This window comes from Cherax quadricarinatus, chromosome 5 (assembly GCF_038502225.1).
Source record: "Cherax quadricarinatus isolate ZL_2023a chromosome 5, ASM3850222v1, whole genome shotgun sequence".
NCBI lineage: Eukaryota > Metazoa > Arthropoda > Malacostraca > Decapoda > Parastacidae > Cherax > Cherax quadricarinatus.
Window position 1 is genome coordinate 4,578,061 of NC_091296.1, and position 18,368 is coordinate 4,596,428.

Sequence of the window (18,368 nt, forward strand, 5' to 3'; positions counted from 1 at the left end):
TCCCTGGGTGGTTGCTGTCTACCAACCTACTACCTATGTACTACCTATATGTACTAAATTAATATACATTGTACTTTTTTCCTAGGTAGTACAGTGGTCCCTCAATAATCGTCCATAATCCGTTCCTGGAAGTGGGACTTTTATCGAAATGGACGATTTACGAATCAATTTTCCCCATAAGAAATAATGTAAATTCAATTAATCCGTTCCTGACACCCAGAAGTATTAAAACAAAAATTTTTTTTACATGAAATATACATGTAGTACATAAACAATATAATGGGAAATGATGAATGAAACATTAACAGCATAACACTTACCTTTATTGGAGATTCTTCTTAGTGTGTGGGAGGCTGGAGGAGGAGAGAGAGTGGATTGTTTATAGTTTCGAAGGGGAATCCCCTTCTATCAACACCTCGGGTACCAATTGCTTTTCTGGGGTTACTTCTCTTCTCTGTTTCTTAATGCCACTAGGACCACCTTGAGAGTCACTGGAGTCCTGTCTCGCAAAAAAAACTGTCCAGAGAGCTCTGTTTTTGGCGTCTCTTTAAAACTTCCCTAAAATGCATATATTTTTCAGCCGCCTTGTGGTCCGAACTGGCAGCCTCACCATGCCTTACCACACTGTGTATGCCAGTATGCTTCTTAAATCTCTCAAACCAGCCTTTGCTGGCCTTAAATTCACTCACATCATCACTAGTTGCAAGCAATTTCTTTACCAAATCGTCACGCAACTGCCTAGTCTTTTCACAAATAAGCGACGTCATAAGACTATCTCCTGCTAGTTGTTTCTCATTTATCCACACCAATAATAACTTCTCAACATCTTCGAGTACTGGTGATCTCATTTTTGTCAGCATATTTACCCCCTTTGCAACAACAGCGTCCTTGATTTCCTTTTTCTTGGCTATGATGGAAGCTATGGTTGTACGGGATTTGTTATACATCCTGGCCAGTTCGCCCACACGTATGCCACTATCATATTGTTCAATGATGTTTTTCTTAAATTCAATCGTATTTCTCACCTTCTTTACGAAAGGCTTGGCACTAGGAGCTTTCTTTGGAGCCATGGTACCTTATTTAGCACTTAAATAACTTGCAAGCACTAAAATAAATGAAATATTATGAAATATTTTGCTGGAGCACGTGAGGGGACCATCGCTCACTGGTAAACAATGGCACACTGGCTGGGAAGGAAAGGCCGAGGCGGCTCAGACCGTGAGTACGCGTCCAGGACGAAGGACTATTAGCGAGTTACCGGACCATTTCCAAGCCAATATTTTGACAAAAAAACAGGACTATTTCTGAAATGGATGACTTTCAGGCCGGACGATTATTGAGGGACCACTGTAGGTTGGTAGACAGCAACCGCCCAGGAAGGTACTACCGTCCTGCCAAGTGAGGGTAAAATGAAAGCCTGTAATTGTTTTACATGATGGTAGGATTGCTGGTGTCCTTTTTTTCTGTCTCATGAGCATGCAAGATTTCAGGTACGTCTTGCTACTTCTACTTACACTTAGGTCACACTACACATACATGTACAAGGATATATATACACACCCCTCTGGGTTTTCTTCTATTTTCTTTCTAGTTCTTGTTTATTTCCTCTTACCTCCATGGGGAAGTGGAACAGAATTCTTCCTCCGTAAGCCATGCGTGTTGTAAGAGGCGACTAAAATGCCGGGAGCATGGGCTAGTAACCTCTTTTCCTGTATATATTACTAAATGTAAAAGGAGAAACTTTCGTTTTTCCTTTTGGGCCACCCCGTCTCGGTGGGATACGGCCAGTATGTTGAAAGAAAGAAAGTGTACTTTTTTAAGGATGAATCGCCATTGACATTTTAGTAATTGAATACAGCAGAAAGAATTATTTCCCTCTTCCTTCAGGAATTTTAGTTGCTATTCATGATACTTATGCTCTATGACCCTGGTGGGTTTAGTACTTAGTTCTGGTTGTGATAATAATAATAAAATAATAAATAATAATAATTGACATTCATGGCTCACTTGGGAAAAATTCTAACCCACTCTCCTGGGATTATGTAAGTTGAAATGTCTATGGAAAAAGTTTATCTATAGAGACAAATAAGGGAATATACCAGAGTATAGCAGTACAGTACCAACTCTTTTTGTATGAGTGTGAGGCATGGTTTTTGAGTATTGCTGTGAGGAGGCTTGAAGGATCAGAGACTTCGTATTTGAGAGCAGTGTGCGGTGTGAATGTCATGCAGAAAATTCGAAGTGTAGAAATTAAAATTCAATTTGAGATCACTAAGGGTATAATTCAGAGGGCTAAGGAGAGGTTATTATTATTTAGATTTATGGAGAGGATAAAGAGGGTGTATAAATCTGGGAACAGTTGGAGGGAGGGGGTGAAGAAGGCTTTGAGTTTTAGTATCTTGAGCATCCAGCAGGCTTGTGTGTGCATGTTAGGGGTGTGTGAGTGGAGAGAAACAGCTTTTTAAAGGACACGATTTTGGAGCATGATCAAGGTAAATTTTATGAAGGTGTTCTAGTAAACCATTTAGCAGGAGTCCTGGAGGTGGGAAGTAGTGCCTGCACTCTGATGAAGAGAGTGATGTTAAAATTTCAAAGGTCATTTGAATTGTGTTGTCTACACGCTAGTGGCAACATTGCTATTGAATGAATGATGGTTAATGTGTTACTTTTTCTGGGAGTGGGGGCACTCTACCTCAGTGGTATATGGCTGATGTTTTAAAAATAATAATGGTAAGCGTGGGTTGTGAATGTTGCAGTAAGGAAGAGGCTGGAGGCAGTGGAAGTGTCACGTCTGAGGGCAATGTGTGGTGTAAATGTTATGCAGAGAATTCATAATGTAGAAATTAGGGGGAGGTGTGGAGTTACTAAATGTATTATTAAGAGGGCTGAGGAGGGGTTGTTGAGGTGCTTTGGTTATTTAGAGAGGGTGGAGCAAAATACGATAACTTGGAGGGTGTGTAAATCGGTACTGGAAGGAAGGAGGGGTAAGGATCATCTTAGGAAAGAATGGAGGAGGGGGTAAAAGAGGTTTTGTGTGCAAGGGGCTTAGACATACAGCAGGCATATGTTAGCAGGTTAGATAGGAGTGAGTGGGGACGAATGGTTTTTGGGATTTGATGAGCTGTTGGAGTGTGGGCAGGGTAATACTATTTTGTGATGGGATTCAGGGAAACTGGTTAACTGAACTTGAGTCCTGGAGGCGGGAAGTACAATGCCTGTACTTTAAAGGAGAGGTTTGGAGTATTTGTTGTTTGGAGTGACATTTAAACTGTCATATCTGCATGCCTCTCCAAAGAGAGTGATTGTGTGTGAATGATGGTGAAGGTGTTGAATGATGGTGAAAGTGTTGAAAGATGGTGAAAGTGTTTGTTTTTTGGGTTGCCTTGCCTTGGTGGGAGATGGCCAGCATGTTGAAAAAAAAAAAATGATAAACTACAGACTTTGCAAAGCTCCTTAGCCCTCCATCCTTTTATAAATAAATATACTGTAGTGTCAGTAACAATAATGTAACATTGACAAGTTCACTAAATCTTGCAGATTGGTGCAAGTCAAGGAACTTTACCCAATGGTAATGCATTGACAATATCTCAAGAGAATAGCAAGTTGGCTAACTTGGCAGATGACAGTAGGTATCCATATTATTTTCCATATACTGTTGTCATTTTATTTCTCTGTTCATTTAAAATACAGTGGACCCCCGGTTAACGATATTTTTTCACTCCAGAAGTATGTTCAGGTGCCAGTACTGACCGAATTTGTTCCCATAAGAAATATTGTGAAGTAGATTAGTCCATTTCAGACCCCCAAACATACACGTACAAACGCACTTACATAAATACACTTACATAATTGGTCACATTCGGAGGTAATCGTTATGCGGGGGTCCACTGTACTGAACATTTTATTTTTACATTTAAATGTTACATTCAAACAAATAGGTAGGATGCTTAATTTAGAATTCTAAGGTTTGTTATGGTTTAAAGGCTTGAATTAATAGTAATATTTTGCAGTTAAACCACATAATGGGTGGGGGATTGGACCCGTGGCAAGTTACCCCATGCTAACTTCCCTATGGTGTATAAATATACGTAGCTGGATGAATCTTATTGTAGTCAGCTGGCCAAGTGGCTTACACGCTGGCCTGGAGTTTTACCACTCACTTGCCGTGGCTTCAGCCCCCACCTGTTTCCTGGTTTGTTCCCTGTCACATTATGATTTTGTGAGTCACTTTTCAGTTTTTCTTCAAAATTTTGAATATCTCTAAGGCTGCATAATGTGTCCAGTGTGACTTAATTTTGATCTGAATTAAAAACGTTGTATACAGTATATTGACTAATCGTAGTAATTATCAGTTTATTGATTGATTTTTTTTTTTTTTAACAAACCGGCCGTATCCCGCCAAGGCAGGGTGGCCCAAAAAGAAAAACAAAAGTTTCTCTTTTTAAATTTAGTAATTTATACGGGAGAAGGGGTTACTAGCCCCTTGCTCCCGGCATTTTAGTCCTCTCACAGCACGCATGGCTTACGGAGGAAGAATTCTGTTCCACTTTCCCATGGAGATAAGAGGAAATGAACAAGAATAAGAACTAGAAAGAAAATAGAAGAAAACCCAGAGGTGTGTGTATATATATGTATGTGTAGTGTGACCTAAGTGTAAGTAGAAGTAGCAAGACATACCTGAAATCTTGCATGTTTAAGAGACAGAAAAAAAGACACCAGCAATCCTACCATCATGTAAAACAATTACAGGCTTTCGTTTTACACTCGCTTGGCAGGACGGTAGTACCTCCCTGGGCAATTGCTGTCTACCAAAATAATACCTAGGAAATTATATTATGTCTCGCTTAAATTAAGCCTGTGTAATTAGCATGTCTGCTTCACAGCCACTTTACTAAGCGAGTATAAATCAATAAAGTGAATAGATTAACCCTTTCAGGGTCCGTGCCGTAGATCTACGGCTTTACGTTCAGGGTCCAAACCGTAGATCTACGCCATGAGCTCAGCTCACTCTGATAAGCTGTGAGTGGTAAATTTGGGCCTAGATATGAGAGAATACATCTATGTGGTATGTGTGCACCACATAAAACAAATCCTGCAGCACAGTGTATAATAGAAAAACCTGAGACCGTGATTTTCGATTAAAACACCGACTTTGCAGTGTTTTTTGTGTGTTTTTTATAGTTGTATTTGCGATTTCTTGGTCTCATTTGATAGAAGACATATTACAGAAATGGAGATGATTTTGATTGGTTTTAGCACTGGAAATGGCTTGAAACTGAGCTCAAAGTAGCAGAAATGTTAAATTTTTGCCAATGTTCAAGAGTAAACAAACGACCTCACACGTCTAATACACGCCAGCTGGTGGGTCTAATATACATTCACAAATGTGGTGATATTTATACAATTATTACAGTATTGCATAACAGTAAATCTCTATTTTTTGGTTTGAATAAAAATTCATTATGTGAATAAAAAATCAAAATGGAATTCATTTGTAAAGCCTCAAAACGTAACTAATGAACAGAGGAAATGTTAGTTTAGTGGCAGGAATACCTACATTGTTTATTCTGGACCTTATTTTGAAACTGGAATATTTTGAACTTTGTGTTAAATTGGCCAAATTACCAATTTCCGATCACTTTATTTTGTAGTTGAAACAGTTGACTTTGCGATTTCTTGTGCTCAATTGATAGAATAGAAGTAATACTAGTGAAATAGCTAAGAATTTGGTCAACTGGAATAATGTAATTGGCCTAAAATGGGAGTCAAAGTTGGCAAAATCGCCAATTCATAAATATTGCCGACACATGAAAATTCACGAGAGCATAATTTCGTCAATTTTCCATCAAATTTCGTACTTTTAGTTTTATTACCTTCAGAAAAAGATTCTCTACCATTTCATAAGAAAAAATAACAAAATTTTGTTTTGAAAATTCTTGGACCCTGGTGTGCACTTTGAAATTTGGCCTCTGGACCCTGAAAGGGTTAAGGATCTGAGGTAAAAAAAAAAAATTTGTTCAGAATTGTTTGTAATAATTATGAAAAATGGTATGATGATACTGACAAGATGTGGAGAAAGACACTTGTTTACAGTTCAGGATATTGGAGGAAACATTTTGCCACGAGTGGCAAAGAAGCCTCACGTGGCAAAACATTTCCTCTAATAAATGTCCTTAACTGTACATAAATGTCTTTTTTCACAACTAATAATTATGCTTCAATTGAGTAATTTAGCATTTATGACTACTTTGCAAACACTGGCCTTTTCTCACCATAGTAGTGACTCAAAGAAAACACATTAATCATCACTCTGTCTTTTCTGAAGTGCACATACATTACAGTTTAACCCTTAAACAGTCCAAACATATATATACGTTTCTTCAACATTTGAAAGTATGTAAAAAAATGTACATCATCCTTTTTTTTTTTTTTACATTTGAAAATGTGTAAAAAAAACTGTTATCTACATTTTTTTTTGGCTATATGTATTTGAAAATATATAAAACAAAACATAGATCTACTTTTGGAGCACTACGGATTTGAACGTCGATCTATTTGGACCGTTTAAGAGTTAAATAACTCTTCAAACAGCATCACTACCTTTGCCATATATCTTTAGGTAGTTTAATGGGTTGGCTTGTATTACAGAATTGGGTGATGGGACGGATCAAAAGGAAAATGTATTTGACCTTTTTGAAAAGTGTGAGCTGGACCATGAGAGCAAGGCAGCACCAGGACAGGTCACTGGTGGAGATGACCACAAGGTTTGTTAGGGTACTTTCTGGCCCACCAGCACATATGTATTGTTGAAACACTAGTTTAATGTACTGTTTAAACAGGTTAGTATTTGGGGAAAAGGTTATAAAACTGACAAGCTGATAAAAGAACACTGCGGTAGAAGAGAAAAATTTGAGACGACTTTTTTGCTTGAAGACCAAGCTTTTTCAAGTTTATAGAATACATAAATTGTAAAAGTAGAGTACAGAAAATAACACTCCAACAGTAACCAATTTTTGAGCTTTCCTGTTTTCATGGTTGCTGAGAAGTCTTCTAGGTTACTTAGGTAATCCAGTTACATGATTGTCACTGTCACCATCACCATCAGACATTACTATCCCTGAAAGGATTGATACTAGCCCTAAGGAGAATGCAGGCATCTACACCATCCCTTTTAGTAGTTTTGTAATAAAGTTTAGGCAGGTGAGATGACCAGGACTTTATCTACATGTGTATAAACAGAGATATGCAAAAACAACCACTGACAAAATAGTGAACTTCCAAATGCTTTCTCACATTATCAAGGACCTTGATGTGAGAAATCACAAAAGCACTTGGAAGTTCACTATTTTTTCACAGTGGTTGTTTTGCATATTGTGATATCACCTATTTCCTGTGGTTTTATTGCAAACAGATAAAAGTTTGCCACACCCCTAGCACCAACTATGCCTTTGTTTTACATTGCAACATGGTTTCACACTACTTAGATTGGGCCAGAGCATGCATGATTAACTGTGAATTAATCAGAAGGAGGGGTGTTAATGTTGCAATTTTATAACTGAGATTATGAGGTTAAAGTTGCAAGAGAATCGAAGACTAACCCAAAAGGATTCTTTCAGGTATACAGAAGTAAGATCAGGGACAAGATAGGCCCTCTCAAAAGTTCCTCAGGTCAGCTCATTGACAGTGATAAGGAAATGTGTAGAATTTTTAACACATACTTCCTCTCAGTTTTTACACAGGAGGATACCAGCGATATTCCAGTAATGATAAATTATGTAGAACAGGACGATAATAAACTGTGCACGATTAGGGTCACAAGTGACATGGTCCTTAGGCAAATAGATAAATTAAAACCTAACAAATCCCCAGGCCCTGATGAACTGTATGCAAGGGTTCTAAAGGAATGTAAAGAGGAGCTTAGCACACCTTTAGCTAATCTTTTCAACATATCACTACAAACTGGCATGGTGCCAGATAAGTGGAAAATGGCAAATGTGATACCTATTTTCAAAGCAGGTGACAGGTCCTTAGCTTCGAACTATAGACCAATAAGCCTAACCTCCGTAGTGGGAAAATTTATGGAATCAATAATTGCCGAGGCAGTTCGTAGCCACCTTGAAAAGCATAAATTAATCAACGAATCTCAGCATGGTTTTACAAAGGGGCGTTCCTGCCTTACGAATTTATTAACTTTTTTCACTAAGGTATTTGAGGAGGTAGATCATGGTAATGAATATGATAGTGTATATGGACTTCAGTAAGGCTTTTGACAGGGTCCCACATCAGAGACTATTGAGGAAAATTAAGGCACATGGAATAGGAGGAGAAATTTTTTCCTGGATAGAGGCATGGTTGACAAATAGGCAGCAGAGAGTTTGCATAAATGGGGAGAAATCAGAGTGGGGAAGCGTCACGAGCGGTGTTCCACAGGGGTCAGTGTTGGGGCCCCCTGCTGTTCACAATCTACATAAACAACATAGATGAGGGCATAAAGAGCGACATCGGCAAGTTTGCCGATGACACCAAAATAGGCCGTCGAATTCATTCTGACGAGGACATTCGAGCACTCCAGGAAGATTTGAATAGACTGATGCAGTGGTCGGAGAAGTGGCAGATGCAGTAAATTTAATATAGACAAATGCAAAGTTCTAAATGTTGGACAGGACAATAACCATGCCACATATAACCTAAATAATGTAGATCTTAATATTACGGATTGCGAGAAAGATTTAAGAGTTCTGCTTAGTAGTAATCTGAAACCAAGACAACAGTGCATAAGTGTTCGCAATAAAGCTAATAGAATCCTTGGCTTCATATCAAGAAGCATAAATAATAGGAGTCCTCAGGTTGTTCTTCAACTCTATACATCCTTGGTTAGGCCTCATTTAGATTATGCTGCACAGTTTTGGTCACCGTATTACAGAATGGATATAAATTCTCTGGAAAATGTACAAAGGAGGATGACAAAGTTGATCCCATGTATCAGAAACTTTCCCTATGAGGATAGACTGAGGCCCTGAATCTGCACTCTCTAGAAAGACGTAGAATTAGGGGGGATATGATTGAGGTGTATAAATGGAAGACGGGAATAAATAAAGGGGATGTAAATAGTGTGCTGAAAATATCTAGCCTAGACAGGACTCGCAGCAATGGTTTTAAGTTGGAAAAATTCAGATTTAGGAAGGATATAGGAAAGTACTGGTTTGGTAATAGAGTTGTGGATGAGTGGAACAAACTCCAGAGTACAGTTATAGAGGTCAGAACGTTGTGTAGCTTTAAAAATAGGTTGGATAAATACATGAGTGGATGTGGGTGGGTGTGAGTTGGACCTGATAGCTTGTGCTACCAGGTCAGTTGCCGTGTTCCTCCCTTAAGTCAATGTGACCTGACCTGACTAGGTTGGGTGCATTGGCTTAAGCCGGTAGGAGACTTGGACCTGCCTCGCATGGGCCAGTAGGCCTGCTGCAGTGTTCCTTCGTTCTTATGTTCTTAAGTAATACATTGTCTCAGTAAAGGTGTCCATTCTACCATAGTATTATTTTTGGTCAATATTTATTTTAAAACTAAATTGTTGATGTTCTATTGAAATAAGTGGTAATGTGAATGGCATTTTTTCCTGCTTAAAATTTAGGTAATGTTATTATCAGTACAGTTAGATTTTTTGCAGATACTGTACACATTTTTATTACATTTGATTTACAGCAGCATCTCTGATCATGGTTAAGTTGTACCTTTTATTGCCAAGAGTGTCAAGTAATATTCCAGGCCACGGCGCTCTTTTAATCTCTCAACTTCTTCCTTCACATGTGCTCTACTTTTACCTTTTATTCCTTCCCTCTCATTTATGGGCTCGTCCATAAATTTATCAATTATCCACCATGTCATTTTAGTGGTAAATTTTTCTCTAAATTAACCCAAGTTTCTCACTGTAGAAGAGGATAGCTTTACCACTGTAGTTATTTATCAGGTGAAGACTGATCAACACAGCGATACAAAGAGACATGGCAGTGATGATTTTGAAGTCATCGGCTCCTCTAAGGCACCAGGTTAGTTGTCACATTCTCTCCACTGTAATCACACTGTGACTTTTAATATGTAGTTCTTTATCAATTTACTTTTAAATGCTGTTCAATTTTTATATAATAATTAGAATTAATGTCATGGGCTTTAAGATGCTTTTAATATTAACTGTTAATTTACAAATCTAGGTAGTAGGTTGGTAGACAGCAACCGCCCAGGGAGGTACTACCGTCCTGCCAAGTGAGTGTAAAACGAAAGCCTGTAATTGTTTTACATGATGGTAGGATTGCTGGTGTCCTTTTTTTCTGTCTCATAAACATGCAAGATTTCAGGTATGTCTTGCTACTTCTACTTACACTTAGGTCACACTACACATGCATGTTTTTTTTTTTTTTTTTCAACAAGTCGGCCGTCTCCCACCGAGGCAGGGTGACCCAAAAAAAGAAAGAAAATCCCCAAAAAGAAAATGCTTTCATCATCATTCAACACTTTCACCACACTCACACATAATCACTGTTTTTGCAGAGGTGCTCAGAATACAACAGTTTAGAAGCATATACGTATAAAGATACACAACATATCCCTCCAAACTGCCAATATCCCAAACAAGCATATATATACACACCCCTTTGGGTTTTCTTCTATTTTCTTTCTAGTTCTTATTCTTGTTTATTTCCTCTTACCTCCATGGGGAAGTGGAACAGAATTCTTCCTCCGTAAGCCATGCGTGTTGTAAGAGGCAACTAAAATGCCAGGAGTAAGGGGCTAGTAACCCCTCCCCCTGTATATATTACTAAATGTAAAAGGAGAAACTTGTTTTTCCTTTTGGGCCACCCCGCCTCTGTGGGATACGGCTGGTGTGTTGAAAGAAAGAAGAATTTACAAATAAAATATTTTCAGGTTTATTAACTGTAAATCTGTACATAGTTGTTAATTATTGTTATTATTGTTATTCTAGGATTATTCAGCTGTTACGAGAAGTTGCTAAGTGTGGAATAGATTTTTTGCTAAACAACTTGTTCTCTAACTTGGGGATTATTTTACCTGGAGGGTGTTCCGGGGATCAGTGCCTCCATGACTCAGTCCTTGACCAGGCATAGTACTGAAAAATATGTTCACTATGCAGTTAATCTTTGATTAATAAACATGTATACTCAGGGATATTATTTTTCACTAGATGAGATTGGCAGCCAAGGAGCATCAGAGCTGAGTGCTGCATCACCAAGTGAGACAGACGGTAGACAGGAATCTAGAGTTGTCAGCATTGATGAAAAATATGACCTAACAGGTGAGGCAGGTAGCAGTCACACATCAGGAGTTCACATAATTGATGATGATGACAAGATTTCAGGCGAGACAGACAGCATGCGAGGCTCAGTTAATGATTACGAAGACAGCGATATAAAAAGTGAGGCAGTTCACATTCTAAAAACTAGGCTAATGTTGAGAGGCTACTGCTGTTTTATTCATTGTTGGCACAGTATTTGTTGGGTGACTTAGTAAGTACTCTGTGGATATTTACTATCTTTTTTTTTAGTCTTTAAGCTTGTACTAACCTTAGTGTTCATTTATTTTGCCTTTTACACTTGCTTCATACTGTCCTTCCAGCATCCTCTTGGGACTTTCCCTACCTCTCCTCCCTTCTACCCTTGATTTATATACCCACTTGGTTGACAAATCCCATTTTCTTCCTTTGTTATTCCCTTTGTAATATTCACACCACACATTGATCTCAGATATTTCATTACTGCCTTTAGCCCCCTCCTTGCCACAGTATTCAAAAGTTTGATTTACATCTATACAAAATTTTTGGCACCATTGTATTTTTGATTTTTACCCCTTTTTACGTGTAGTGACAACTTAGAAATATTCTTAACCTTTCCTGCCTCTGCTCATAAAACACTTTCAACATCTTACCCCTTGTTCCATGTGTGTGTATAAATTTGCTTACATTGATCCCTGATTCATAAGAACATAAGGAACACTGCAGCAGGCCTACTGACCCATGCGAAGCAGGTCCATGTCCCCCACCTTCCCCGGATTAGCCCAATGACCCACCTAGTCAGATCACTTCCACTTAAGGAAGGAGCACGGCATCAGACCTAGTAGCACAAGCTAGTCAGGTCCAACTCACACCCACTCATGTATTTACCTAACCTATTTTTAACACTACACAATGTTTTAGCCTCTATAACTGTACTCGGGAGTTTGCTCCATTCATCCACAACTGTTACCAAACCAGTGCTTTCCTATATCCTTCCTGAATCTGAATTTTTCCAACTTGAAACTATTGCTGCGAGTCCTGTCTTGGCTGGAAATTTTCAGCACGCTATTTACATCCCTTTTATTTATTCGTTTTCCATTATACACCTCGATCATATCCCCCCTAATTCTACGCCTTTTGAGAGAGTGCAGATTCAGGGCCCTCAGTCTATCCTCATAGGGAAGGTTTCTGATACATGGGATCAACTTTGCCATCCTCCTGTATACGTTTTCCAGTGCATCTATATCCATTCTGTAATACAGTGACCAGAACTGTGCAGCATAATCTAAATGAGACCTAACCAAGGATATATAGAGTTGAAGAACAACCTGAGGACTTCTATTATTTATACTTCTAGTTATGAAGCCAAGGATTCTGTTAGCTTTATTGCAAACACTAATGCACTGTTGTCTTGGTTTTAGATTACTGCTAACCAGAACTCCTAAATCCTTTTCCCAATACAGTTTTCAAAAGTTTATAAATAAAGCAAATTCTTCTTGTTTGCTTCATGGCAAACATGATCCCTTCATTCCTGTCCTTTTTTAATTATACTACTGTAGTTATACTTCCTATTGCTTGTCACACTTAATGACAGTTCTGCAATAAACTTTACCTTGTATACTCACAAAGATTATTTCCCTATAATTCCTTCTCTTTCTCTCTTGTACTCTTGTATACATAAGAGCTGCACAGTCTCTCTGTCAATCTCTATATCCCCACTTGTTTTGAGTGTTTCAGATGGCATCCCAGCTGGTTTATCCAACTTTCTACTTATTTACTGCCTTCCTACCTTGCTTCATGCTCACTTCATAGTCTTCCCCTCTAATAAATATTCATCTTTGTTCCAAGCAGAAAAGTTCTGTTTCCATTTCATCAGCAACATTTAACTTGTTACAAACATTTCCTTCATCTCGACATTTTCTCTGCTTATCTTCAGAATTGTTTCAAATTCTCAGTATAATAGACTGATGATTCTTTTTCTATTCATTCATTTGCATTTCTTTAATTCTTTTTTAACTTTTCTTCATGTACACTGTCTTCAATATGTTTGTTATAGGTCACAGATATGTCGTCATATGTACAATTTTGCAGTTTGTTCCAAGACCTGTTTAAGTATTTGTACCACACTGACATCAGTGTATTAAATGTAGCATACTAGAAATTTATATCAGTACCTTGGAGTTAAAACACATTGGTTGCTACATTTAGCCACTTTGTGCAAATTGCATTTCTTCTATGCTGTTCCAAGGGTGCATAAAGATGAACACCACTGGATACTATGTTGGGACAAATTTGTTACGTGGAAAAATTGTTTGGTTGCCTGGGCCACCGTTCATCTTAAATGTCTGTTCTGTTAATATCAAAGTTATCGCACCCCGGGGCAACTCTGTTTTCTTAATATGACATAGTCTTGAAACCCGTGATATGCTGGTGAATTTCTGTTGGTTTCGTAGTCTGCTTTCAGTAACTCAAGCATTCTGTGCACCTCCATATTATACTTCACAATGTTTTGTTTATTTTTTAAATGCCTTCCTATAACTTCATGCCGGCTTTATTTGTATAACATTTGTGACCATACAGTGGTTTGTGCTACATCATATTGTAACAGAAGTTTCCTCCAGTATTCACCAGAAACTTATTTCTATTGTTAATAATAATTTTTTTTTTTTTTAGCTGAGGAAACTAGCACCAGAGAGGTATCGAGCACTGACAGTGATGAGGATTTTGTCATTCGCCAGAGAGTTCAGTGTGAAGAATACTCCCATTAATAAGAAACTGCTGGGTGTTTACTTGTTTAGTTAACACAAGATTCAGTATGATACCAAAGCATAGCATGCTTTTCTAATATTCATTCCATGAATGCCCTTCTGTATTAAATGTGATGATTTATTTTGGTGCCTTTGTATACACTCACAGTATATGCATTTATCTACAGTAGGGGCACTGTAGGGACTCCTAAACATTGTTTACATTTTTTTTTCATCAATCCGGCCGTATCCCACCGAGGCAGGGTGGCCCCAAAAGAAAAACAAAAGTTTCTCTTTTTAAATTTAGCAATTTATACAGGAGAAGGGGTTACTAGCCCCTCACTCCCGGCATTTTAGTCGCCTCTTACAACACGCATGGCTTACGGAGGAAGAATTCTGTTCCATTTCCCCGTGGAGGTAAGAGGAAATAAACAAGAACAAGAACTAGAAAGAAAATAGAAGAAAACCCAGAGGGGTGTGTGTATATATATATATATACAGTGGACCCCCGCATAACGATCACCTCCAAATGCGACCAATTATGTAAGTGTATTTATGTAAGTGCGTTTGTACGTGTATGTTTGGGGGTCTGAAATTGACTAATCTACTTCACAATATTCCTTATGGGAAAAAATTCGGTCAGTACTGGCACCTGAACATACTACTGGAATGAAAAAAGTTCGTTAACCGGGGGTCCACTGTATATGCTTGTACATGTATGTGTAGTGTGGCCTAAGTGTGAGTAGAAGTAGCAAGACATACCTGAAATCTTGCATGTTTATGAGACAGAAAAATGGACACCAGCAATCCTACCATCATGTAAAACAATTACAGGTTTCCGTTTTACACTCGCTTGGCAGGACGGTAGTACCTCCCTGGGCGGTTGCTGTCTACCAACCTACTACCTAGGTGTCTGCATTGTATTTCATCAATTATTAATAGTGATTCCCCTATATCTCAGGAGTTTCATTATTTATATTTTACAGGTCTGTTGATTGTTAGTGTATGTTTGCAAAATTAAATTCAGTGTATAATGAATTAACAAGTTGGTAAAGGTGTGCATTGGTGATACATTTGATTCTTGATGTTTGGTTTATATATATTGGATTATATTAAAATAATGTAGATATGATGTATTTATTTTAAAATTACCTATGATGCTTTATGTCTGAATAATTCATTGTTTAAGTGAGGTCTGGCAAGCTCTTAAGATTTCCTGCAGCCAATTCAGGATATTACTGTTTGGCTCTTTAGTGTCAAGTTTTAAATAGACTTAATGCAGTAAAGTTATTACTCTTTACTAGTACCAATTTATACCAATAAAAACCACTGCATAAAGTGTGTATTTACCACTTGCTGGCATTACACCTTTATTAAATGTAAGAGTCCAGTGCTGTAATAGATTACATTCAAAATGGACTGTAATACAAAATACTGATAAAATATCTTTTATTTCAACCATATCTCAGTCTTCTATAATTCATGAATTTTAAATAAGCTTTAGGACGAATCACAAGTAAGTAAGTTAGTTTATTCAGGTATACACAAATACAGTTACATAGAATTATCATACATAGCAGCATATGTGTAGAGAACCTAGGATAACCCAAAAAACTCAGTGACTTATTTCCATTGGGGTCCTTTAGTGTAGTATACTATGTAGATTCTTGCTCCTCTTCTTGTTGCTGTCATGTCATGGATATTGTCACACATTTCGGCCCACCCTCCACACTTCTGTCCTCTTCCCCCTCAAGTGGGGTGCCTTCATGCTGAAGGGCTTGATCCAGGGGATTGGAGCTACCTTCCCTTGATGACAAAAGGTTTTATAGTCAGATCACTAACAATATTTAGTGAAGGGATTCAGGGAAACCGGTTATTTTCATATAGTCGGACTTGAGTCCTGGAAATGGGAAGTACAATGCCTGCACTTTAAAGGAGGGGTTTGGGATATTGGCAGTTTGGAGGGATATGTTGTGTATCTTTATACGTATATGCTTCTAAACTGTTGTATTCTGAGCACCTCTGCAAAAGCAGTGATAATGTGTGAGTGTGGTGAAAGTGTTGAATGATGATGGAAGTATTTTCTTTTTGGGGATTTTCTTTCTTTTTTGGGTCACCCTGCCTCAGTGGGAGACGACCGACTTGTTGAAAAAAAAAAAAAAAATCACTAACATGTTTGCATTTATCTTCATATTTTTATTCATTTGCCTATAGCATTGTTTGATTTATTATTTTGTGTATGCATAAGCTTTGGATAGTGAGGATAGTGAGGCTCAGGTTAGGGTGTGTAGAAGAGAGGGAGACTACTTCCCGGTAAAAGTAGGTCTTAGACAGGGATGTGTAATGTCACCATGGTTGTTTAATATATTTATAGATGGGGTTGTAAAGGAAGTAAATGCTAGGGTGTTTGGGAGAGGGGTGGGATTAAATTATGGGGAATCAAATTCAAAATGGGAATTGACACAGTTACTTTTTGCTGATGATACTGTGCTTATGGGAGATTCTAAAGAAAAATTGCAAAGGTTAGTGGATGAGTTTGGGAATGTGTGTAAAGGTAGAAAGTTGAAAGTGAACATAGAAAAGAGTAAGGTGATGAGGGTGTCAAATGATTTAGATAAAGAAAAATTGGATATCAAATTGGGGAGGAGGAGTATGGAAGAAGTGAATGTTTTCAGATACTTGGGAGTTGACGTGTCGGCGGATGGATTTATGAAGGATGAGGTTAATCATAGAATTGATGAGGGAAAAAAGGTGAGTGGTGCGTTGAGGTATATGTGGAGTCAAAAAACGTTATGTATGGAGGCAAAGAAGGGAATGTATGAAAGTATAGTAGTACCAACACTCTTATATGGGTGTGAAGCTTGGGTGGTAAATGCAGCAGCGAGGAGACGTTTGGAGGCAGTGGAGATGTCCTGTTTAAGGGCAATGTGTGGTGTAAATATTATGCAGAAAATTCGGAGTGTGGAAATTAGGAGAAGGTGTGGAGTTAATAAAAGTATTAGTCAGAGGGCAGAAGAGGGGTTGTTGAGGTGGTTTGGTCATTTAGAGAGAATGGATCAAAGTAGAATGACATGGAAAGCATATAAATCTATAGGGGAAGGAAGGCGGGGTAGGGGTCGTCCTCGAAAGGGTTGGAGAGAGGGGGTAAAGGAGGTTTTGTGGGTAAGGGGCTTGGACTTCCAGCAAGCGTGCGTGAGCGTGTTAGATAGGAGTGAATGGAGACGAATGGTACTTGGGACCTGACGATCTGTTGGAGTGTGAGCAGGGTAATATTTAGTGAAGGGATTCAGGGAAACCGGTTATTTTCATATAGTCGGACTTGAGTCCTGGAAATGGGAAGTACAATGCCTGCACTTTAAAGGAGGGGTTTGGGATATTGGCAGTTTGGAGGGATATGTTGTGTATCTTTATATGTGTATGCTTCTAGACTGTTGTGTTCTGAGCTCCTCTGCAAAAACAGTGATAATGTGCGAGTGTGGTGAAAGTGTTGAATGATGATGAAAGTATTTTCTTTTTGGGGATTTTCTTTCTTTTTTGGGTCACCCTGCCTCGGTGGGAGACGGCCGACTTGTTGAAAAAAAAAAAAAAAAAAATAAGCTTTGGACTCTCATTTGCACTCATCTTTAAAGTAGATTTGTTCCATGATTTTTTACCTAAAATTGATTTGCTATATAATTCTGATTCCTGTTTGCTGGTGATGTCCTTCCCTCAACACTATCTGTGTTAAGGTTTAGCTCTGGGATTTTTTTTTTTTTTACCTCAAATGTTGTTTCCCACCAAGGCAGAGTGACCCAAAGAAAGAAACATATTCACCATCATTCATTCCAATGCTGTTTTGCCAGTAGTGTGCTTAATTAGTTTAATATGTTTATTATGCACCCCATACCCATCCTGTGGGCGGTAGTCAAAAGATTACAGAGGTACATAATGGGTCCAGGGACTGGGTCCCAAAGTTTTGATAGCTGAGCAAGTTAAAGAAGTAATGAACTCCAGGTAGATCTGGTCACAATCATGACAAGTTACAAAGGCATTTACAGATTACAGAGGTATATAATGGGTCCAGGAACTGGGCCCCCAAAGTTTTAATAGCTGAACAGTAGTGTGCTGAGATCACAGTTCAGATTACCCTCTGACTGCAACTTCACTACCCCTCCTTAGAACATTTTCAATCTGAAGTATATGAATTCAGATACCAATAATGTAAGTTTTAGAAATGTTTTACATAGAAGATTGTAATTTATGCTATAATTATAAAGAGAAAGTGTGAAGATATGAAGGGCACTGTGAAGGAGGGGTGTTAATGTTGTAGTTTTATAATTGTAGTGTAAGCGTGCCTC

General features: G+C 38.2%; 1 protein-coding gene across 8 annotated transcripts in view; it reads left to right on the top strand.

Moving 5' to 3' along the window:
* The window catches only part of Seipin (lipid droplet biogenesis associated protein seipin), a 36,326-nt gene extending 20,852 nt beyond the window's left edge, over nt 1–15,474 (top strand). For 4 of the 8 annotated variants that reach the window (XM_053771282.2, XM_053771280.2, XM_053771281.2 and 1 more), the window contains 5 exons: nt 3,538–3,625; nt 6,649–6,764; nt 9,968–10,046; nt 11,198–11,428; nt 13,958–15,474. In XM_053771282.2, coding sequence (XP_053627257.1) covers nt 3,538–3,625; nt 6,649–6,764; nt 9,968–10,046; nt 11,198–11,428; nt 13,958–14,052 — 609 coding nt within the window. In that variant the 3' untranslated portion in view covers nt 14,053–15,474. The remainder of the gene's footprint in view (nt 1–3,537; nt 3,626–6,648; nt 6,765–9,967; nt 10,047–11,197; nt 11,429–13,957) is intronic. The other 4 variants (XM_053771283.2, XM_053771284.2, XM_053771286.2 and 1 more) reach the window with 3 other exon arrangements.
* Nucleotides 15,475–18,368: the final 2,894 nt, after the last annotated feature.